General features: G+C 41.1%; 2 protein-coding genes across 2 annotated transcripts; both read right to left on the reverse strand.

The window, feature by feature from the left end:
• Positions 1-8,748: 8,748 nt before the first annotated feature.
• cbsb (cystathionine beta-synthase b) lies at positions 8,749-15,770 on the reverse strand. The gene is made up of 14 exons (XM_047601172.1): positions 15,570-15,770; positions 14,615-14,721; positions 13,383-13,517; positions 13,184-13,263; positions 12,907-13,111; positions 12,252-12,343; positions 11,948-12,070; positions 11,770-11,854; positions 11,564-11,669; positions 10,587-10,667; positions 10,369-10,503; positions 9,727-9,835; positions 9,536-9,620; positions 8,749-9,378 (listed from the first exon to the last, which is right to left on the reverse strand). Exons 1-14 carry the CDS (start codon positions 15,743-15,745, stop codon positions 9,275-9,277), a joined length of 1,623 nt encoding a protein of 540 aa, XP_047457128.1. The 5' UTR covers positions 15,746-15,770; the 3' UTR covers positions 8,749-9,274.
• Positions 15,771-18,596: 2,826 nt separating this feature from the next.
• Positions 18,597-23,707, reverse strand: u2af1 (U2 small nuclear RNA auxiliary factor 1). Its single transcript, XM_047602042.1, has 8 exons — positions 23,576-23,707; positions 22,465-22,552; positions 22,072-22,138; positions 20,956-21,005; positions 20,233-20,331; positions 20,012-20,145; positions 19,046-19,141; positions 18,597-18,946 (listed from the first exon to the last, which is right to left on the reverse strand). Exons 1-8 carry the CDS (start codon positions 23,617-23,619, stop codon positions 18,799-18,801), a joined length of 726 nt encoding a protein of 241 aa, XP_047457998.1. The 5' UTR covers positions 23,620-23,707; the 3' UTR covers positions 18,597-18,798.
• Between the last annotated feature and the right edge of the window lie 230 nt (positions 23,708-23,937).

The raw sequence follows: 23,937 nt of genomic DNA on the forward strand, positions 1-23,937 counted from the left end.
TCTTCTCAAACAGCTCTCTCATTTATTGCTTCCTCGGGGAATAATTTTGAGGAACCAAGCAGAACTGTGCTCGGAGGTACTGGTAACTTTATAGTGCATCTTGGCCAGAGCAGGAAGAACGTCAGAGACTCCACATGGAGCACATTTCTTCTTTTCTTTATGATTTTCATCTCTTGGAATGTGTTTACTCTGCAGCTTTGATCTCCTTGTTGGATTTGGTTCACAGCTTTTAACGCTTTTTACACAGAACAAACAAACCTGTGGGGAGTACAGAACACACAGTTTATTGTTCAGTACACAGACTATACAGATGCCGGACTTGCTCACTGGACAGGATATGCTCTTCATCACTACACACTCAACTGTGCTATTTCCGACCCTATTGATTTCCCAGAGAGGACCTACATTGATAATAGCTCAGAGTTTGAGCCGTTTGCATCGGTGACGCGTTGTTTTCTAGGCGCGAGGTCGTGGTAGCATGTGCTGTGACCCAGTGACTTCTCTCCAATGGGTTGGATAATAGTGGTCGTGAGGTGCGATGGGCTCCACCAGCAGAGCTGTTACTGACACGATCTGTGGCTCGGAGGGACAAGAGGTCCGGAGTCCATCAGGGCGAAATGACCGCAGGCAACAGCCTGGTGACGAGAGTCCTCCGTCACTGCCAGTAACTGTGCACTGGCTCAGAAAACGCTGGGGCACAATTTGTGCCACTTCGACAGAACCATGTCATTCACACCTCAGTGTGTGTTGCTGTCGGCCGAGAGTTGACAAGCACATCGATTACGTCCTTCCTGCGGATCTCAGCGTCCCTCATCTCATTCCATCCACTCCAAACAGAAACTAGACAATACTGCTTTTCTAGCAACTGGCCAATATTTCAACTTGGATCTTTGTCACATTTGAGGACATAATAAAACACCCTAGCCACATCTTGAATCTTTAAAATATGTAAATAAGTCAATGGCACCACACGGGCAACTGTATCCCACCGACATTAAGGCAACAATTGAACGGATAATATTTCTTCAGCCTATTCTACCCTGTCTGGATAGAAGATCGTCAGCTCCCCTCTCCTTAAACTTGAGGAACTGCCTCAAAAGAGCATTCACTATGTACAATGACCCGTCACACCCCGGTCACTCCCTGTTTGAACTGCTGCCATCAGGCAAAAGATTCAGGGTAATTAAAACAAGGACGGACAGATTCCAGGAAGGTTTTTATCCACATACAATAGCCAAACTGAACGCGCAGCACAAGTACATAAAACACTGTTATATGCAACATTCACATAGAACTATGTAATAAAAAAAACAATGCGCAACAATGGGACATGCGCACTTCCAACCACACATGAATGTGTGATTGATATTGGGTGAGAGTGTGTTGTATTTATTCAACTTACTTTAGAGCTACTTTTTACGTATTTTATAGAGTTTGTATGTGGCACTGATGGGTCGAGCTTGGCAATTTCGTTGTTTCCACAACAATGACAATAGAGGCGTTCATTCATTCATACATTCATAAGATATATGCATTCACATGAACCCATGGAAATCAGAATGTGGCGGCATTGACGTGTTCAAATTTTGCGCAAACGTTCATGGTGCACTTTGTTGAACTGACATTCGCGACCACTTCGGGATGACAAACACGTATCAGATTAAAGAAACTAAAGCTGAAGATGTTCAGGAATGTCATTAGTTTTGCAGGTTATAAGTCAAACCAAATTAGTGGACAGGTACGTACAGTGGGGGAAATAAGTATTTGATCCCCTGCTGAATTTGTAAGTTTGCCCACTTCCATAGAAATGATCAGACTCTGGTTTTTATGGTTGTTTACTGGTTATGGGTATAGACAGAATATCAATCGAAAATGCATAAAAAACACACAATCTAAAAGTTATAAATTGTTATGTATTTTATTAAGGGAAATAAGTATTTGATCCCCAAGCACAACACAAGTCAGTACTTTGTAGAGAAACCTTTGTTGGCAAGCACAGCGATGAGACGTTTCTTGTAGTTGGTCACCAGGTTTGCACACAGCGCAGGAGGGATTTTGGCCCATTCATCTTTACAGACAGTCTCTAAATCCTTCAAGTTTCTTGGCTGCCTCTTGGAAACTCGGAGCTTCAGCTCCCTCCACAGGTTTTCGATCGGGTTAAGGTCTGGAGACTGACTAGGCCACTCCATGACCTTAATATGCTTCTTCTTGAGCCACTCCTTTGTTGTCCTGGCAGTATGTTTTGGGTCATTGTCATGTTGGAAAACCCACCCACGAGGCATCTTCAGTGTTCTTGCTGAGGAAAGAAGGTTTTTGTCCAAGATGTTGCAGTACATGGCTGCATTCATTGGCCCCATAATGCGGTGAAGTTGCCCTGTACCCTTTGCTGAAAAACAGCCCCAAAACATGATGTTTCCACCTCCATGCTTAACCGTGGGTATGGTGTTCTTTGGGTCATACTCACGTTTTTTCATCCTCCAAACACGGCGGGTCGAGTTAATGCCAAATAGCTCAACTTTGGTTTCGTCAGACCACAGCACTTTCTCCCAAGCCTTCTCTGAGTCATTTAGATGTTCACTGGCAAACTTAAGGCGGGCCTGTACATGTGCCTTCTTGAGCAGGGGGACCTTGCGGGCACTGCAAGAGTTCAATCCATAACGGCGCAGTGTGTTGCTAACTGTTTTCTTGGTGACGGAGGTCCCAACTGCTTCCAGATCATTAACAAGCTCCTGCCGTGTTGTTTTAGGCTGCTCCCTCACCTTTCTCATCATCATCCTCACTCCATGAGGCGAGATTTTGCGGGGAGCTCCAGACCGAGGACAGCTGATGGTCCTTTTATGGGTCTTCCACTTGCGAATAATGGCACCAATAGTTGTCACCTTCTCACCAAGCCTTTTGCTGATGGTTTTGTAACCTATACCAGCCTTGTGCAGGTCTACAATCTTGTCCCTGACATCTTTTGACAGCTCTTTGGTCTTGCCCATGGTGCTGTAGAAGTTGGAATGTAAGAAACTGATTCTTAGAGCAGGTGTGCTTTATATACATGACGAGTTAAGATCAGGAGTATTGGTAATTAGTTGACTGAGCACAGCTGTGTGCCACATGCGCACCAGCCAATCTGTAGGAGCCTGAATTCTAAGTGAATTGTTGGGGATCAAATACTTATTTCCCTTAATAAAATACATAACAATTTATAACTTTTAGATTGTGTGTTTTTTATGCATTTTCGATTGATATTCTGTCTATACCCATAACCAGTAAACAACCATAAAAACCAGAGTCTGATCATTTCTATGGAAGTGGGCAAACTTACAAATTCAGCAGGGGATCAAATACTTATTTCCCCCACTGTATATATAATGTACAATATAGGGAACAGGTGGACGCTGTCTGAGTTGTTTCTCTTCAAACCGTACACTCTGCGGTCTTGACTGACTCGTGCCTTCTTGCTTGCGGCCACTGCTTGAACCTTGTTTGATCAGCGGCTACGTGAGCTTGTAAAAGTGGTTAGCCTGCGCAAGGGTCAGGCTCTGTGGTTTTGTGAACCGAGCGTCAACGGCCAGACAAGGGGGGAGGGTGGGGATGCGAGGAAGACTGTGATGGAAAATGCAGAGATAAAGGCCCTGCAGACAAGTTGAAGCGAGGAGGAAAAACGAACGTGGTGTTTTCCAGATATGGAGAAGCCTGCGTAAAGGTCGCCGGTTATTTAAGATATTTTTGCTCGCTCTGTGATAGTGCTCCTTAAATAGCCATCTATTTATCTAGTGCTATATTTGGTCGCTGCAAAATGTGACAATAACAATTCCACAAACTAACAAGAGGCAGTGTGTTCATGACTGTGCATATCGATGTCTGGCAAAAGCAATGACAATTTCTTGTTCTCACGGAATGACCAGCATCTGACCCAAGGAGGTTTTGTGATTGTGCAGATAACCACTGCAGAGTATTTCTGTCTTTAGCTCCATGCCCTTAATTTAGATTCTCAGTGAGCGTGATACCGACACTTGGCGCATTTCAAACAATGAAAACCTTCAGTTTGTATAAATGGGGCTTGGGTGAGATTTGCAAGAACAGGAGGGAGGGAGCTGTTTGTCGCCAAGAAATTTATAAATTTGTTAGCATTCTCATATTTGTGATTATATGTAGGCCAGAAGTGCCACTTAGCTTAGCACAAAAAAAAAAAAAAATACATAATCTGCTCACATTTATCTCAAAAGCACACAAATGAACACGGTAGACATGATTTCTTTACTCCATACAAAATCTGAAGTGTGTAAACTCTCATCCGAGGGTTTCAAGATGTTTTCTCACTTCCTGGATTCTCAGTTGCCTGGCAACAGCTCCCGGGCAAGAAATACCCCAGAATATTACAAGCAAGCCCTGGGAAGAATACTCTTTAATGTATTAATGTACCAGTCTTAAAGAATTACATCTGAAGTGAACCAAAGTCTGTTTACTATCAGTCTGGGGGCCCGTCTGCTATCGTCTGACGATAATACCTCTGGGGACAACGCACAGTGTTTCCAGTATAGCTAGGAGACAACCAGATAACAGATAACGGTCCAAGACTGCCTCTTCTGTGCACGGGTCACTGTTCATTGTGATGAGAGAATGGACCTAGGGCTGAGAGACAACATTTACAAGAAGGATTGTGTCACAAGTAGAGAGTTTTGCACAACATAAATTAGCTCAACTGCTGACACAAAGCTCTTTTACCGTACTGCGGGACGCAGACGCCGTAGCTCATGCATGTTGCGTCAACTTAACACAGGAGTCTAAACCACTGACAACGTGACACACTGACTGTTTTCCAAAGCCCGGCACAAATGCAACTCTGACCACAAACCAGAAACCAGAAAACTTCCAGTTGCAAAATCTTGTCTCTTTCAGTTTCTGTTTTTTTTTTCCTCTGCAACATTTGCCAGTAAACTCTGTCTATCTATTTAAAACTGTGATCATTTAAAAATACATAAACATAATCATCTCATGACTCAGACCCCTCAAGTGACCCTTTAAGAAATCTGAGCCTCCAACTTCATATACACAGGAATGAATCTTTGAAAAGACTTATTGTACAAGGTGTACCTCAGGTCATTTAAGTGTACGGTGTAACATTAAAACTTCTGTTGAATTAAAGGGTCTTTTTTAGCAACTAAAAACTCGCCCTCCTTGATTAGTGCAGGCACTCAGCCAGAGGCAAATAATTAACCTCCAATTCTGCAATTATTCTCAGTGAGCAAAGGAAGCATTGAAAGGCTGCGATGAACCGGGCTGGACGTGCGTCATACGTGAATTCCAAATGCACCAACGTTTTTTTTTTTTTTTTGCTCCGCAGTTGCACACTGGCAGTGATTTGTGGCGCTTGGGATGATCTGTTGATTCTGAGAATGGTTTCATTTTCTCATTGCGTCAAGAAGGAGCAGCTCCCCTCCAAACTAAACAGACCAGAACACAGTCCAAATGTGGAAAAAGTTCTGTTGTATTTAACTCGGTAGGAAGTAGTAAGACGTTAAAGTCGGTAAAAGGAACAGAAACGCACTACAAATTATTACAGATTATAGGGATTCCAAACAAGGGAAGATAAAACTCTCATTCACTGTGGAGACGTATGCGGACTGTGGGAGCAAAGTCAGTTTAATTTTATTTCTGAAAGCGTGAAACTCTGCAGACGAGAGCATTCATCAAATGAGATTCCACAAATGTCACGAAAAACTAAACTTTTCAACAAAGTGTCACGTATAATTTAATCAGTGAGATTCCACTCTATTACTTTATTAACATTCACCTTTATTTTTTCTTTATTTGGCTATGGAAGATACAGTCTCTACAAATGTGCAGAGAGATGCTCGGTTTGATTGTTGCAGTGTGACTGTCACTTTGGAGCATTTCTTCCTATTAGTGCATCCGCCTCCTCTGTGTTTCACAATCAGCACCAAAGAATGTGCTGCCAATATTCATCAAGCTTCTTTTCATCTCCCCTCGTAAAAAAAGTTTAATCTCGCAATTCTGAGGCCGCGGTTCCCTCCGCGGACGTCACCCGCAGTGGCTGAATTCGTTCAGCGTCTGATTAGTCACAGAAGCTCCACATAATCCATTGATCTTCTGATTAATCTTATACGTACACGCTGCTTTTTTTTTTTCTGTCAGCTTATGTTTAGTTACTTATCTGTTGCTTTAGAAACACATCAGGACAAAACTGAGAACGCTGTCGTGTTCCTTGGTCCCTTCATAAACGTCATCCTTCACTTAGCTTATATATATATATATCCATAATATTAACCGTCGTATATCCAACACATCCCCCTATAATATATATAGTCATTTGACATCTATTACTTTGGCACTATATTCACTATTTCGCAAATTTTGCCCGTCATTGACACAACTTGCGGGGTTTTATAAAAAATCCATTCACCTCTAGTTACCTCCTGTGTGTGCGCCCCTAAATGCAGCGGGCTGCAAAACCAAAACAGTGAGCTAAAAGACAATAAAATTACCCGCAAATCTATCAAAAACCGACCGTTAACTGTTAATAAATGTAACCTGTTTCCTGCGGCAGTAATAAATTGTTGTTCGCCTAAAAGAGGAGGCCACAAAGTTTCATGCGCAAACTTTCTGACCATCCATGATGACAAGAAGAGGGACCCGGCAGGTCGGACGGGAACGTGACGTTCAGAGGAAAGTCGGCGAGAGTGTGATGTGATGTCTGTGGTTTTCCATTTGCCCTCAACATTAGTTGTTGCTGTGACTAGTTTGCCCCTTTCTGAGCGACCCTGTTTAATAATGAAGCTGGTGGTTACGGTTTCCAGCGAGTGTCACCTCCATGCAAAGTCAATATTCAGTGACATTGGAGCCGTCACCCGAAACCGCCTTGCTTTGGGAAATGATGGTGGACTTGAAACGTCAATTCCCTTTCAGACCTCTCAGAAATAGTTTCGGCTTCAGCAAAGTGTCCTCATGAAACGATGTAGGGAGCATAATGTTTCTCTAATTTTATGTTGAGACACGACGTAATGAGAAGTTTACTGCAGGAGTTCAGGAGCACTGAAAGGATGAGACCTATGTACTGTATAATTCTGCATCCAGCAGCAGTTCTTTGCAGGTCATTGAGTTGAATCTGAATAAAGAACAAACACCATCACTGAGTGAAGGCATCTTTAGGATGGCTTGAGGCTGAATCAGGAAATTAAGTAAACACACTAAGATCTATATACTGTATAATTCTGTATCTAGCAGCAGTTTCCTTTCTGTTTGCCTTCATTTTGCATCGTTTGGGATAATTTAGCATATATTTTTTAGTTGCTTTGTCTCTTTCTGAATGTTTTGACTCAGTTTTTTCGCCTGTTGTCTTTTTGTTTGGTCATTTTGCATCAAACTTTGGTCATTTCACGTATCTTTGCCCTAGTTTTACATCTATTCGCTTTTATTGCATTTATTTAGTATCTCAAGATTTTGAGTCATTTTTCCATATCCAGTTTGTTTGACTCAATTTATGGCCATTTGTTTGGTTTTCATCCCTTGTAAACTTTGCGTTCTAGTCATTTTGTATGTTTCTTGCATTGCTTTTGTGTCTATTACTTTCCACTTGGCATCTATTAAGTTGATTCGGTGTCTTTCTGGTACACGTTGTCATCATTTTGAGTCACCTTGGGGCTGTCAGGAGACCTGCTGACCTGTTGGGCCTCCTGACCTATTATTACACAATTCACATAGTGACAGAGAAAAAAATAATAAAGTCTTAATATCTGTAAAATAAATCTGACCTTTAACCTGTCACCTTTTGTTTCCATTGGCTGTGACGTATATTGTACGAAGACAAAGACAGGTCATTGAGTTGAGTCTGGATATAGAACAAATACCATCACTGAGTGAAGGCAGATTTAAGATGGCTTGAGGCTGAAAGAGGAAATGAATATACACATGAAGAGACACACTTGTGGACATTCTGGCCGTGTCCCTGCAGCACGTGTCATTTGTGCCTCCTTCTGGTGAAATGAAACATCACATGGGCAAAGACGCGACTGTTTCTTCCCAATTCTTCCCAAACATCCCATATATAAACATATATAAACATGAAAATACTGTTTATTTCAAGGGTTAAGACGCTGCGCAATGCGTAACAAAGGGTAACATTACGAAGCAATTCAGTTTTATTTACTAAATATGCATGTGGAACTAAGCATGACTGCAAACTTTTAAGGCGTGCCTACGTCCACATGCATATTTAGCAAATAAAACTTTTTAGGTTGATATTAAATGATTTTTATTCATATAGTAAGTGTGCAACAGATTCCTCTTATATGAAACTCTTCCTGTCAGTTGGAAGTTATGTTTTCAGCCACCAGATGGAGCTATTCATCTACTCATCTACGTCCACTCATTCAGCCTTACACTCCCTATAATAGGGTCTTTTGTGCTCATTATTCCACCTCGACAGAACTATTACCGTTGGAGATTCAGGTTCGTTGCCCTCACAACTTTAAGCCACTCATCCGACCTGCTACAAACAGACTCTGACGTGTTAGACCCCTGGGACTCCCAGTTAAACCATAACACAGTGAATTAGTTTCAGTAATACAATGCAGTTACACCACCTCATAACTTTTAATGTTGGTGGTTTAGTTGTGAATTGCTACAAAGCTAAAAGTAAACTAGGGCCCAAACCTAAAGCTGCAATGAACCATTATGTTACTGTATATCACTGCTACAAATTGACAAATTAGTTAAGTACAAAGATTGAGGAAAGGGTCAAGGCATCATCATTTATGTTTATGTATAATATTCAATTTCATTTAAAACTGCACTGGGTGAAAAACAGGACCTATATCTGCAATATATGAGAAAAAAATTAATGAGAATTGTCTCCTTTCTACCGGATTTCACATCATTTCACGTCAACACTCGTAAGCTATAAATCATGATAATCACTTTACATAATCATCGGACAGATTAAAAAAAAGATTTAAGCTGATGTTTTGCTATTTTTTTTTTCTTACTGATAAAACTTCTCCACGATGAGGCTGTGACTCTCATCCGCAGCGAACGCATCAGGAAAACTTTTAAAAATATGCAGCAGACTTTTTAATAGGGCTAAATAGTGGCTCTCTATGTGATGAACTCAAAATAAACCACGTCGACTGTGATCATTGTAACGTGGATCATAGATTTGTGTCGGCCTCTCCATGACAGCGAGGAAAAATATCACTTGTTTACACTACAGCTGATCTGCAATGTGCTGCAGAGACGTGCCATCTGAGATTGAGCTTTCGGGCGACTAGCGATCGATCCCTTCGTGTGCGGTGATGTGGTTAAGGAGGTCAATCGCCGTCACGACGGCAAACACCATCTGCTTCTGACAAACCGATCCATTAGCCACATCTGCACGGAGAGAGAAGTTGAACTGACCTTATTTTACTGCTTTAAAAAAAGAAATTATTAATATTTGAGAAGCTGGAAATGTGGAAGATGAAATATGTCACCTTTTCACCGTTGACCACGAAAAAAGCAAAACACTGTTAAATAAATAATTTCTTACACTGAGTGTGGTCGCGCTGCACCAGAGCGAATTTGTCCGTCTGGAGGATAAGAGACAGTTTCCCCAGGTTGTCTGTCAGTTGCACCTGAACGCAGACGTGTACTAACATTAGACAAATGTTGTAACATTTATGGGCGTGTAATCTTCACGGTGCATATTGCACTTCATGCAGCGTCCGCTCGCTGACTGACCTTTTTGAAGTCCTTGCAGAGCAGCGCGCTGACAGCATCCGAAAGTTTGACCTTCTCCGAAAACACAGAGGACAGAATGTTTCCCAGAGTCACCATCCCCAGGATGTCACTGTGGAAATCCACAGAGACAACGAAACCTCGGTTCAGATAAAAGGTGACAGGGACACAAACCTACTCAAAGAAATATCTATTGTTTTGCACCTGAAAGCATGGCAGCAACAGAAAACTATTGTTCGCTGCTGCACTAAAATATCTCATAAACATATCTCATCAAATATGTAAAAGTTATAAAACAGAGTACAAATGATTTTCCAGTTTATCTGAATCACAATTTCATTTAGGAGGTCCTAATAAAATGTGCAAAAAGCAAGAAAGAAAATCTCTTTTGGCCTTTTTAATATTATTTGATTTGATCCATTCACTTGTTCTCAGGTTGAGAACAGAGTCAGGCTTCAGTTTTTAGTCATTTGTTTGTATTTAAGCAGCTCTGGACAAATTTATGCAGCCGGTTTGTAGGATACTGAGGATGAACCTGAATAAGGATCTTCCTGCATTAAGCCCAAAGTCCTAATTACACACTCTGACTCTGCATCCCCCCTGAGACTCCCCCGAGGCTTTGAGAACTTCTTAAAGGGAACACACCCTGACTCACTGATGACCGGGGCCTGGTCGAACGACTTCTCCTTCAGGATCTCCACCACTTTCTGGCAGGACACGGATGGTGAGACCGTGAGGGGGACGGACAGGTGTAAACTCTGGACCGTCTGGTTCCACCACCTTCAAGAGAGCAAGACAGACGGGTTGAGACTGCCCCCCGTATCTGTCGCACCTGAGCTGCTATCGACTAGTTTTTTTTTTACCAGGGTTTGTTTTCCATCGGAGCTTCTGGTGTGAGGACGAAGCCCTTCTCACACATCCACTGATCGCTGAGGAACTTTGACCTGGGGGTGAAATCCAGGAATGAGTTGGGACAGGAAGTCGGATTCGTTGGCTATTTCCTGCTCGCTTTCATACATTCAAGGAAATGACAGGGTTTGTTGACTTTTCTTCTAATGTTTTTTTGTCTGGAGAACTACTAAATAAGGATAACTGTTAAAACTGGTGCACACATACTAATTACCTTCAAGATGATTTGGAATAATTTTGACTGTCTTAACTTTGACTGTTGTGTAATGAATGTCCTCCCTATTGAATGTGGTCTTCAACAGGGGGTCCGTGATCCGTAGGGAGTCCACGGAGGTACTGCAGTGGGGTTTGCAAAACCTTTGACTGATTAGACATTTTTTAGATTTTTTTTTTTTAATTTTCCCCCATAAATTGAAATTTCCTTAAATACACATTAACACGAATCCAAAATATTTTGGTAAAGGGATAAATGATGGGATGAAGACGTTTCTGTCACCCTACTGTGGCACGTTTGAAATAAAATGATGAATATTTGAACTTGTGTATTATTTGAATAGCTTTTTAGCTTAATACTGAATGCAAAAAGATAATAATACTGTATATTTATAAATACAGGTTAAATACTGGGCTAAGTTTAATATAGAACATGTATATATTTTTTTCAAATACCTGCAAAAACAACAACACAACTAACAGGGGTAAGTATGCTAATGTGTAAAACCAAACATGTTAAATAGCTTTTGAGAATAAGTGTTGAGACTCTGTGCTGAGTCTCATGCCAAAGAGATTATTAATAGATCATTAGTTTTCGGCTGTTGGGTCGTCACTATTTTCCACAAAGCTATGAAATTCAACCTAAAAGAAAACTCATATTGATGCTTAATTGGTAGCAACATTGAATATTTCCGGCGTCGTGTCCTTCGTCCCTTACATGTAGTTGCGGACGGAGTCGGCCAGGATGACCACACATCTCTGTCCCTCCTCCAGCTCTCGAGCCATCTTCACTGCAGCCGCCACCACTGAGCCCGAGCTGCCCCCTGCAGGCAAATCAATCAACGCAGGCAGAGGAAACTGATAAAGAGGCCGTTCAAACCCCGCAGCCTGAACAGTATCACCTGGCCGGAGACGTGACCTCACCGCACAGAAGACCCTCTTCTCTGATCAGTCTGCGCGACATGGTGAACGTCTCCATGTCGCCCGATTTGTACCACATGTCAACAAGCTACATGGATTCGTGAGGGAGAAGGAAACAGAGCGGTAGTTTGGGTAAAATGTACAGTGTGCAAATGTAGGAATGCACTTGGAAGACACTCACGGATTTGTCCAGCACTGTGGGGATGAAGTCGTATCCAATGCCCTCCACTTCATAGGCAATATTTTTTTCATGCTTTTCTTCAGATCCAACCAGGGACGAGCCTTCAGGATCCACAGCAACTATCTGAAAACAAGCAACAGTGGTGAAACTCGCAAACGATGCAGCAGAAGGGTTAAAAACAGAACACTAGCAGACTTGACCACTGTTGTACACACCTATAACTTAGTTAAACAGGTAAACAGACATCCTTAAAAAAAACAAACAAAAAAAACAACTCTGGATTAAAGTGGGATGCTTGTCTTGCCTTGACATTGGGACACCTCTCCTTCAGCTTTCGAGCGACACCTGTGAGCGTTCCACCTGTGCCAGCTCCGGCCACCAACATGTCCAGTTTACCTGAAAGGAAAACCACACTGTCGTTCATAAACTACAAAAGACAGTTCACTGTTGGGTTACGGCAAACGGGATATGTACAAACACTATAAACTCTGTGTAATCTACTTTGAAAAGTGGAGCATTCTTGTTCAATTTTACTTAAACTATATTATAAGTAAATATAGGATCCCAGTGCAAAAAAAACACTGATCAGTCTTAGCTTAAGCTGGTAGCTAACTGTTTCATTGACGTTCCCATTGAAACCCAACTCACAAGTTAGCACTGAGGCTAATAGAAGGCAGGGCCACAATACCAACACTTTCTACACATTTTTATTTTACAGATAATTGCTAACATTGACTCTAATGAAATATCAAACACTCCAGAAGACGCTGCAAGGAAATTGTGTCATTTGAGGGTTTGGTGGTAGTTGGTACTGTGTGAGTTTGAATTGTTGCTGGCTGCGTATGTACACCAACAATACTAAATAGCAGGGAGCCAAAAGAAATCCAAGAAAAGACGAATGATGAAAGAGAGTGATACTTATACATACTTAAAAGCACGTATAGAAAACAGTCACAAACCGTCACACTGCTCCAGTATCTCCTCAGCTGTGCCATCATAATGAGCAAGGGGGTTGCCGGCGTTGCGATACTGGTCTAGGACGTGCGAGTTGGGGATCTCGTGCTTTAGACGCCAGGCCGCGCTTATGTGAGATTCCAGTGAGTCGAAAGCCGCAGACGTGGGCGTGCGCACAATTTCTGCCCCGAGAGCTCTCAGCACGTCCACCTAGAACACACAGTGAAGATGAGACTCGAATCAGCTGAACCGGACGGTACTCTACAGAACAGAGCGGCTCACCTTCTCCTTGCTCATCTTCTCAGGCATGGTGATGATGCAGCGGTAGCCTTTTACTGCAGCGGCGAGGGCGAGGCCGATACCTGCGGGCGAAGACCAAACAACAGTTCCTTCGTTAAGCAGGAAATAACATCATAATCAGCAGATTCAGCTCCGCAAAACCTGCCTCCTTGTTTCTTGGCGTGAAGTTGCTCTACCCTACCTGTGTTCCCGGACGTGGGCTCGATGATTGTGTCTCCAGGTTTGAGGACCCCGGCTCTCTCAGCGTCCTCCACCATCCGCAGGGCGATCCTGTCTTTGACGCTGCCTCCGGGACTGAAGAACTCACACTTGGCCACTAAACACAGGCGACCATTTAGAAAAGTTTAGGTTATACAGAAAAATGTGTCACCACAAATGTCAAATGGTTTCTTTGATCCTCGTTGATTTAACATCATTTTCCAATAGAAACTGATTCTTTTTCGAGTTCTCAAGCTCATGTGGATTTATGCAGTTTCTCATTTATTCATCGTGCTGGAAGCCCGTGTCTATTTCAGCCCATCTTCTCGTCCCAGACTTCTCCCTATAACGGTAATCCTGACTGAGTGGGGCTTAAGACCAACCTGAAACAACTTTGGAAATTAAATTTAGAAAGCACATAATCATCCAGAGGTCTCTCACACCGTGCGCACACTCCGCTCTGATCTCAAACTCACGTCCCTGCATGTGCACCAACACGTCAGTCAACTAGTGAACATTTGGGAGGTCTGCAATTAATCCGTGTCACATGAAAAGTTAAGCATGGAGTCCTTTGTCTCACGGGAACAATCTAAAAATTTACTTTGATCTGTTTAAGTGAGCGTCCTTTATTAGGGGGCTTAAACTGATGCCTCTGACGGATCCCATCCTCACTGAACCCAAAAACCTCACTCCTCTGCCAACAGGAAATTACTGTGTGCAAAAATCAAATGATAAAGTTTTCAAGTTTCAAGTTGCAGATGTTTTTTATTTTTTTTCTTCCATCGGCCACAAGAACAAAGAGTCTTTCATTTTCACCTCCCCGTCCGTGGCGGCCCACTGCCCCCTCGGACAAAACGCCACAGCAGTCACACAGCGGCCCAAATAAGGCTGCTAGCTACACGATACTTCAGCGTTCCTTCCTTCACGCGGGAGCAGGAAGCCAGCAGTGCAGTTTTTTTTTTTTTTTTTTTACCCAACAGCACACTGTAAACTTCTCAACTTTCTTGCAGTTCCAGTTCCAGGAAGCAGAACAATAAAGCTGTTGTTAGGAGTTTGAAACTGAGTTGGTCTCACTTTCTGCATAATAATAAGACACTGTATTGATTTGTCACCACATTTAATTACAATTAAAAGGCAGAATTACTGATTTCCCTGTAGCTTTATATAAAGAAGCTGGTAGAGTTTTACTGCACCGATTATAATGTTTGTACTTACAAACTTCACACTTGAGCCCAAACTCCTTGGGGATTTTGTTCAAGCGAACCAGGGGCGTGTGTCCAATTTTCTCAAGGATGTTGGGGAGGATGCTGGTGGGCTTGGTGCTGAGACGGGCAGAAGAAGAAGGATCAATGCAAAACATTTAATTATGAAACCGCACACAAGATAAGAATGAATCAGCTAAAATAATTCAATAATAGTCATCACTGACATGGCGTGGACGTTCAAGGCCTGTCATCCTGGCTGCGCTTAAACAACGTGGCAGTAACGGACATACGTGGTTCATGACGTACTTTCTACAACTCTTCATTAATGAGTGTTTCCTGCTATGACTGGTGAAGATTCCCACCTTTTGACAAGTCTCAACAGTCTTAGAGTCTTAGATATATTGTGTAGTAAAATAAAAACTAACCTGCAAAGTCACTCAACATAAAATCAAGGTAGAGATGCGTAAAACCGTGGGGCAGTAATGGGGTTTGTACATGTTAGTTTCAATAAGATTAAACAAACAGGTTCTTCCTTTTACAATACAAAATCCATTCTGGGTTATGTGCATATGCATGAAACTGTGCACTTATCGCTTGCTGTCTTAGAGCAAAAAAAAGAAAAATCCTGCAACAATAAAACATTTTCCACCATTATGGAAAATGTCTGAGAAGTCACCTTAGATAAGTTTTTTATATTAGTCATTGTATGCTAAAATTAAACCATGCATATCTGTAAAACAAAAAACAGAAAAGACAAGTATGTGTAATAATCTTAATGTAAAGCCTTTAGTTTACATAAGGTGAAAGTGAATGGCTTATTCCTGAGGAGTTTTTTCAGTGTGTTGTCTGTGTGATGCTTGTTGTGCTAATTCCCCTTCACTGGACTCTGGCTGAGTTTTAGTAGTAAAGAGCAGAGGGAACAGCTCCACGTCACTCCTGCCTGAATTCTTCCTCTCGACTCTTACCGAGCTGGGTGTCTGTGAGGGGACTCTGAAATCGGTGCGCCCAGTCTCCAGGTGCATCTGCTGGGCAGATCTGGCCGGATCCACTTCCTCCGAGCTGCAGTCCCTCCTGCGCCCTCCGGCTCACTCCCAACACTGAGAGAGTCATTCTCTCGGTTAACAGTCAAACCACTGATCATGGTGACGTCGGCCTTGTCCACAGGGCGAATCTGCACTTTTTAGAGTGGGAACATATTTGACATTTGTACCAACAAAAACAGAGAGAGAATGGCTCACCTGCAGCAAGACATACAATAAATAAATAAATAAAAATATTGTGCTGGATGCACCAAAAAATATGGTTAAACACTGATAATGCATTTAAGTGATTTTGTCAATAAGTAAATTAATATCATCACTGTGATGTCTGTTTTGTTAATACCTCAGAAAACACAATAAATATATTCCTGCCAACGGGAGATGTATGAAATGTACATATATTTACATTCATAACAATACCCGCTTTCTTACTTGAACACTACCTTGTTTGTTTGTAATATAGCTTTTTATATATTTTTATTCTTTAGTCCACACACATGTGCTCTGTGTGCACTGACTGTGATGCTGAATGTCTTGCTGCTGTTAACAATGAGAATTTCCCCACTGTGGGATGAATAAAGGCATATCTTATTTTATCTTATCTTATCTTTTCATAAAGGCTGATCAGCAAGAGCTACCAAATCACATTAAATCCTTGTCAACAGTGCAGTTTACTTCATCCTAGATCTGAGAGGTGACATCAGAAGACTGGATTTGACTCAACAAAGCATTTATTTCAAGAAGAATCAAAAAAAAAATATATCAGAAACTTTGCTGCGATCCAAATTTAGAAATGTAGTTTACAAGTAGGTCAATGAAAGTGACCCCTGGTCTTGTGCCTAACCCGTTTTATCCTAACTGGGCTAAATCAGGAGTTAGAACATGGTTCTTTCTCTCATCAAGAAAAGAAGAGTACAAGTGTTACTAATAACGGCTGCCCTGTTATATTCTGTTGTCCCAGCAAGTCACAGTGAGGAAGTCTGTACAATATCCTGACTCACTCTATTTTTACAATTAGTGTTAGGATATAATTTTAAATTATTTGTGGCAGCTAATTGAAAAACTCAGGTTAAATAGTAATGGACTACTGATTATTTCAGTAGCCAAAAAAAAGAGTATTCATCCATGGGGACACACAAAGTTAAATGTCTTTGGGCAGAAAACCCAACATCAATCATTAATTATCATTACAATAATTGTAATAATTGACGATGCAGGGCAGGGGGACCTGCTTTTATTTTACCTACAAACCTTTTTAAGTCCAAAAACTACGTTTTCATTTAGCATCTAAAAGCTAGCAGATTTTGTGAGTCACATTTGATTTTATATTAAAGGAAAAAAGATTAAAACGCTTTAAAAGCAGTATAGATTAAATAAATTCTCGTTTCTCCTCATAACAAAACGCTGCACATGATCCTACAGGTTCTCATTTGATTGAAATCAGCTGCGGATTATTAACAACGCGATATTTTTTCCGCAGCCTCAATGAAGGATGAATAAATGTCCAACCACTAAATGGAGAGTTAATTAAAGAGAGACGCACTCACCGTCTGCTGGATAAAACACCTGGAGCTGTTTGACCAACACTTTTTATTTTCTCCTTCCTCCAATCAGGTCTCACTCGGTCATCTGACTCCATCTTATTATCCAATAGTCTGTAATACAGACGGGACGTTTGACACTGAAGGCGCACTTAAAGGCTCGTTTATAGTACTGCGTGCCCTCGACGTCATAACCTACAATTAATCTTGTTCACTGTCAATCTGGCTCGATCTGTAACAACCGACTGAAATGCTAGAGGCGCTGTGTCTTTTTTCTTTTTTTCTTTTTGCCAGTCTGGTCAATTTTGTTTCTACTTCAACAATGGCCACTGAAACTTTCACCGAAGACGAGTTATACAAATGTTTAGTTAACCGTACCGATTATTTTCTGATCGAAAACAATGAATTCAAAAAAAGTGGGGAGATGGAGCAGCAGTCAGAAACACGGTACCTAGGAGCTGACCACACGTAGGCACATTTCTGTGTAGGTGGACGTCAGGTTATGACTCTAGGGTCTACGTATGGTCATGGGTATGGTGTGCCCTGTCGCCATAGCTACGCTAAAACAATTACAACTTCATTGCTTTTTTTTTTTTTTTGGTTAGAAAAATCGTTGGGAAGTTCACGGCTGCTGTAATTGCAGATAATCACTAGATGTCACTAGTAGTTTGTCTTTGAGGCTTTGAAGCTTCAAAATTTTACATGGTTCAATCAGGAAGAAGCTTCTCAGACCTTCATCCACCCATCTCTAGTCTAGTCTAGTGTCTGGTGAAGGTTTAGAAGTATTATGAGTTGCTTATAGTTTTATTTTTTTGTAACACTAAACTTCTAGTTTATGTTTCAGGGAACAAAGAGTCTTTATTCCACTTTATTACCTTAGCAACTTTTGTTAATGTATTGAATTTGCAGTAAAAGATAAAATACAATAAAATACAAAATCAAAGTGTTGCTCAACCTTTCTAGTTTCTGATCCCTAATCTTAATCTTATTGATATTAGCCATTACACTAAACAGTGATGTCCCCTTTAAATGTAATTAATATTTAAAAAATTTTTTTCCTACTGATGTGTTTGTAAATTCACTTTACCATTTTTTTTGACAGAATTAGCTCAAGTCTTGAGTTACACGCGTGAGTGTAGATGTAAAAGACTTCAGGCTCTGGTCCTTCAGGAAACGCATGGAGACGATTCGTCGTTGCAGGTGAACAAAAACCAAAATATATCATCTTTTCAGAAACACCAAGACGGAAATAAATCTGTTTTAAGTTAATGTGGAGTTGAAGTCCCAAAGCAGCTGGTATCTGTACTCAGTAAAGTTACCATTTGAAAAAAGTGTCGTTAGAGGAGAGAAAAGAGCGAACTAACTAACCGATAATAGTCTCTAAGCAATAAAGACTCACAAGTCAGTCTCATTAAGTAAAAATTTTTAAATTTAATGAAGTGAAAGTCATTTTCAGAATCAAGAAAAACAAAGTTCATCAATGCTGTCACAGCTTGAAAACTGGGTACCTTTCAGGTAGTCCTAGAACAAATCGGGGAGGGTAAAAACTTAAAAAAAGAGAAGGCTGGATGGATACAGGGAGGGAAGGGGAAAAGCAGTCGTCGACTTGTCGTTCAAAATCGCCCCGAACGCTCTCTGTCTCTGGAGCGACGTCTATCGTGGTCACGACCGCCGTCACGGCCACCGTCGCGGCCGCCTCCTCGCCCTCTGTCCCTTGAGCGAGATCGCCTCTCTCTAGACCGAGACCGGGACCTATGGCGGCTGCAGACGCGAGTAAGGAACGATTAGCAATCACAACAACACAACTTCTCCAACTCCCAAGATCCTGAATGTGAAAGTAACATAACGTAACGTTCGTACCCTCCCTTCCTGCGACGTCCATAGAGCTCTCGCCTCAGTTCGCGTGAGATGGGCTTCAGGTGCATGAAGTTACAGAAGCCGCCACGGGTACATTCCCTGTGAACGTTTAAGAAGAGAGGAAATGTATCAGAGACGTAACAACCTCAAGAGCAAAATCAAGCTTCAATGTAACAGCTAAAAGCTTGTACAGGATTACCTCTAAGTCACTACAGATAATAATAATAATAATTTAAACTAAGGGTTGAACGAGGATAATAAGGAGAGAGAATAATACACTGTCTGGCCAAAGTGTATTTAACTCAGAAAACAGGTATGAGCCTCCTATTGGATAATTACTGCACGGCAACACATTATTTAACCCCAACTGATGCAAGGAGTCACTTCTGATTTCTTAAACATCCACGTGGAAAGACACATCCCATGGGTGTAGAAAAGATGTTAGTCTGTTTGAGAAATGTCAAATCACTGGTATACATCAAGTAAAGGAAATCAAAGAAAAATAACAGCAGAACTCAGGGCCATGTTTAATAGTGAAAGTAAGAGCATTTCCACACGTACAATGTGAAGGGAACTCAAGGGACTGAACAGCTGTGCAGCCTTAAAAAAAAACACTAAAACATTCAGTTTTCTAGCTTCAGTTTGCTATGCAGCATGAAGATTGGACTCTGGAGCAATGGAAGAAGGTCATGTGGTCTGAGGATTTATCCTGTTCCAGAGTGACGGGGCATGAGGGTAAGCGATGCACTCATCACGTCTAGTGTCTACTGTACAAGCCGGTGGTGGCTGTGTTATGACCTGGGGTTGCTCAGGTCTAGAGTCACCAACATTATGCATAAGAATGAGGTCAGCTGACTCCCATCAACAATACGAGATCTTGGTGAAAACGAATGCAGTGGTGGATGCTAACAATGCCACAGTGAATGCGTGGTGTAATCAATGCTAATGGTCACGTATGTAAGCACTCACCCCATTTCATACTGACGACAGCAGGCTTCTCTGAAGTCTGTGACAGGAGAGAGCTCAGCATGGATGGGCTGTCCGTTAAACCACCGATTGTTCAGGTCTATCACGGCTTTCTCAGCATCCTCTTCGTAACGGAACTACACAAAGAGCAGTCGAGTATAAAAACCCACAGCACTGAATACAAGATTAAAAAAAAAAAGAACCCTGACGTCATAGTCACTCACCTTCACATACACATTTCCTACTAGATGGTCCCCGAGGTTGTCACATACGTTCATTTCCTCTACTTCTCCGTACTTTTCCTCCATCTCTGTGAAGACCTCCTGCAAGGACAGAAGAGTTAAAGTCAAGTGTGACTTGATCAATTCAGACCAGTTCTGGCACCGAGTCCAGCACCATTTCCCTTAGTTGCATTTTCAGCTGATTCAGTTTGTTTAATTGCAGGCAAAGCAAAGCAGATTCACACTGAATGAGGATCTCTTCATAAGAAAGAATAATTCTCTAAACACAAAAACTTTGTTTGTGAAGGACAATTTGCCAAAGAAACTATCAAATGCACTGAGAGCAATCAATAAACAGTGCAGTGTCCTTTAATGAAAAACAATACTTTGTGCCTAGAATATATATAAATACAAAGGTTAATCAATGGGGCCATTACCAGGGTGCTGATAAGATAACTAATATATATATACATATATATGTTACAAACACTGAATACCTCTCAGAACTACATGCATCTCTATGAATGATCTTTAAACATTAACTCTTATCATAACTGTATTTAGAAGAAGCCGTTAAAACTGCCAAACCATCATTCTGGCACAATCAGCTGCACGTGGTTCCAGTTGATTATTGACAAAGGATTAAAACGCAGTTAAAGCTGAACTGAATGAACCAGTGGAGACGTAGCGAGAGCTGCACTGCACGTGAAAATGGCCGTGACTTACCTCGAAAAACTCGTCATAGTGCTCCTGCATCTCCATGTCACTGATGGCACCTGATGGTTGTGACACAGAACGACACGTCAACATGAACATATCATTTCTACCAACAAATCCCGTGTGATCAATTCAAATTACATTCACTCATGTACTGCCTTGCTCTTCAGCACATTCCCCATAGGAAACTATTTCAATTTCAAACGACTTTGAGACAAACAAGCTGCAGTCCGCGTTGTCATAACACCCAAATGATTATGTGTCGATGATTTCTTAGAGTGTGAAAAGAAAAGCTGTAATGGTTTCTGCGTCTTTGTTTTTTTAAATCCTCTCCTTAAAAACAGCTGCTGCTGTCACTCAGATTCAGAACAGGTCGGCTGAAGCGGAAAGTTAATTTAAAAAGCAACAGTGTGCCAAACTTTACCTGCAATGCTTCCGGTGAACCGCAGTTAAACAAAGACTTACACAGGTGCAAAAAGTAAAGCACAACATTCTAGTTGCATGTGTGTGTGCATTTGCCAGTATGGCCTAGGGCTGAGGATTTATAATATTCTGAATATGTTTTCATCCCATTGTGCTTGTTATGTTATTGTTATCTGTGTTTAAAAATATTTCTCCTGTTGTTAATGTTTCATTACTGCTGCCAACATGAAGTACTTGTTTAGACAACTGAAGAATCACGTGGTTAGAAACTGTTTTTAAAATCATAATAAGAATTTAAACACTGATCTGTGGAGGACATTTCTAGAGGACACGGCAAAGCTTTACAGAACAAAAACACATTTGACTTTAAAGTGCACCCAAACAGCAAGAAACATTGATTAAGTGATAACAGACGACTGGACTACACAGCTCTTCACACATGACACAAACAATAAACCCTTTAAGTATTTAAGACCTGCTGATGTACAGCACAATCTAAAAAGAGGTTTGCAGTGAAGAAACACTGATATTGTCTCGCTATATTCCAGGCGGCAACGTCTTTCACCCAACATTACAAGGTGACTGACACGATTCACATTGTTAGAATATCTTCGAACTCGACTGCTGCCAACTCGCTGCGGGACAAATGTCAGACATGAGAACGATTAAGGGAGTCACACATTTCTTTCATTGTTCACTTACAGGTCAGACCATCGGCAGATTGGGCATTGTTCTGCGGGTTCCGGTAAATGTTCAGGAGGGCGATGGTCTGCAATTCAAAAATGTAATGTTTGGATGATTAGTGCAAGTGTAAGAAAGTAAAAAAACTAGAATTACAATTAATCTGACAGTTTGATTGTAAGGTTCACGGTTCAGAATTAAAATGAAGCCCTGTTATTATTGTCCTCATTAACAACAGAAACTTTATGCTGCTGTGGTCAAGTTTGACCAAATCACACTGAAACAAGCAGCAAGTAACAAGACTATAAATGTACATATGCACCTAAACCCTCATCATAGTTTCCATTATATATTACAAAAATACAATTTTCTCTAATAGTTTTAGATTAAACTGATTAACAACAACAATCATACCTGGCTAAACGTTGGCTTATTGTGTAATCTGGAGCAGCGGTCACCATGTCGGCAGGCACCAATTTTAAAATAAAAAGAACAGTTGACCCTGTGGGAGAAATGGGAGACAACGATCAAGATGAGATAAACACAGATAAACACAGAAACAAACTGTGCAGACAACACAGTTGTGGGTCATTGGAGTCTGGAGCCGTGGCACTCCAGAGGAGGAACGTTGCACACAGAAATATTTATTTATATATTATAATTTTGCTGTATCATTACTGCAAATCAATCAAGAGACTCACCACTTCTTCTATGCATGTCTATAATTTTACCAAGTCAAATCAGATCTCACTTGATAAAACTGGAGGATTGGATATGATTTCACTCACAGGATGTAGTCAAATATAACCTCCAATGTTGCCAATTAACTAATTCCCATAGAACTAGATGATAAATTCAATATCCAACTGTATATATTTTTTTCTACTGCTAGAAAATGTTGTTTGCTTTCGATGAAAACAGGAATTCGCTTGTCTACAGCTACTCAGTTATCAGCAATTTAAGACTATGACAAGCCAAGATTGAAATAAACGTTAAATAACTTTACACCCCAATACTAAGACAATTAGTTTCAGGATACGTACAGTAGATGCTCACAGTACAGTACTTTCCAAAACGACAGGATTAAGAGAAGGAGCTGGGATTAAGGGCCAAGTTACTTTCTTCATGGCATTTAGGAAGGGTTTCCTAGTGTTTATCAGTGTGTTTCCATTGTAACAAAGACATGTGGGGTTCAGAAAGTAAGCATAGCCTTAGCTAAAGCTAACTCAAAGAAATATATTAGTGTACAACGTACATAAACGTTTGGTGGCTCAAGGTTTTCTGTTTTAATTTAAAATATATTTCATTGTGGTAATTTTCTATGGCCAAGACCCAGAAGCTGCAAACGCGTTAGCAGTCACGGCGCGGTATTTCAGCTAGCATGCTAGTTAGCTAGCAGCTCAAGCCAGTGCGCCCTAATTATCTATATACTTTACAACACATAGTGATAACAGACAAAAACTGCCATGAAAGGAATACATAAAACGTGCTTCATAATTCATTTAAGTTAACATTAACTACTTACTTATCCTTTTCTGTCCCAAAAATGGATGCCAGATACTCCGCCATCTTGGCTCGCCTAGCATCAGAGACTTGACTTCCGTCGCTCACCCTTCACGATAAAAGCGTCATCTCCTCGAAATGTTCACCGACAAAACGAGGAACTAGTCCTTTTAATTTTTTTAAATTTTTATAATTGATTATGCGCACGTGTCTAATAGATAGATTACCACTAAATAAATTTCTGACATACAACATGTTACAGGGTATCATGTTTTGGTGACACTGCTTTGATGAGTTTATTTAATTCCCCTCATTTTTTTTTTCCAGTCCGTATTTAGGTGCTGGACATTGTTTTTGTATGCCCGAGTGAAGATACCCTCTTCT

The sequence above is a fragment of the Mugil cephalus genome, chromosome 12 (assembly GCF_022458985.1).
Source record: "Mugil cephalus isolate CIBA_MC_2020 chromosome 12, CIBA_Mcephalus_1.1, whole genome shotgun sequence".
Classification (NCBI taxonomy): Eukaryota; Metazoa; Chordata; class Actinopteri; order Mugiliformes; family Mugilidae; genus Mugil; species Mugil cephalus.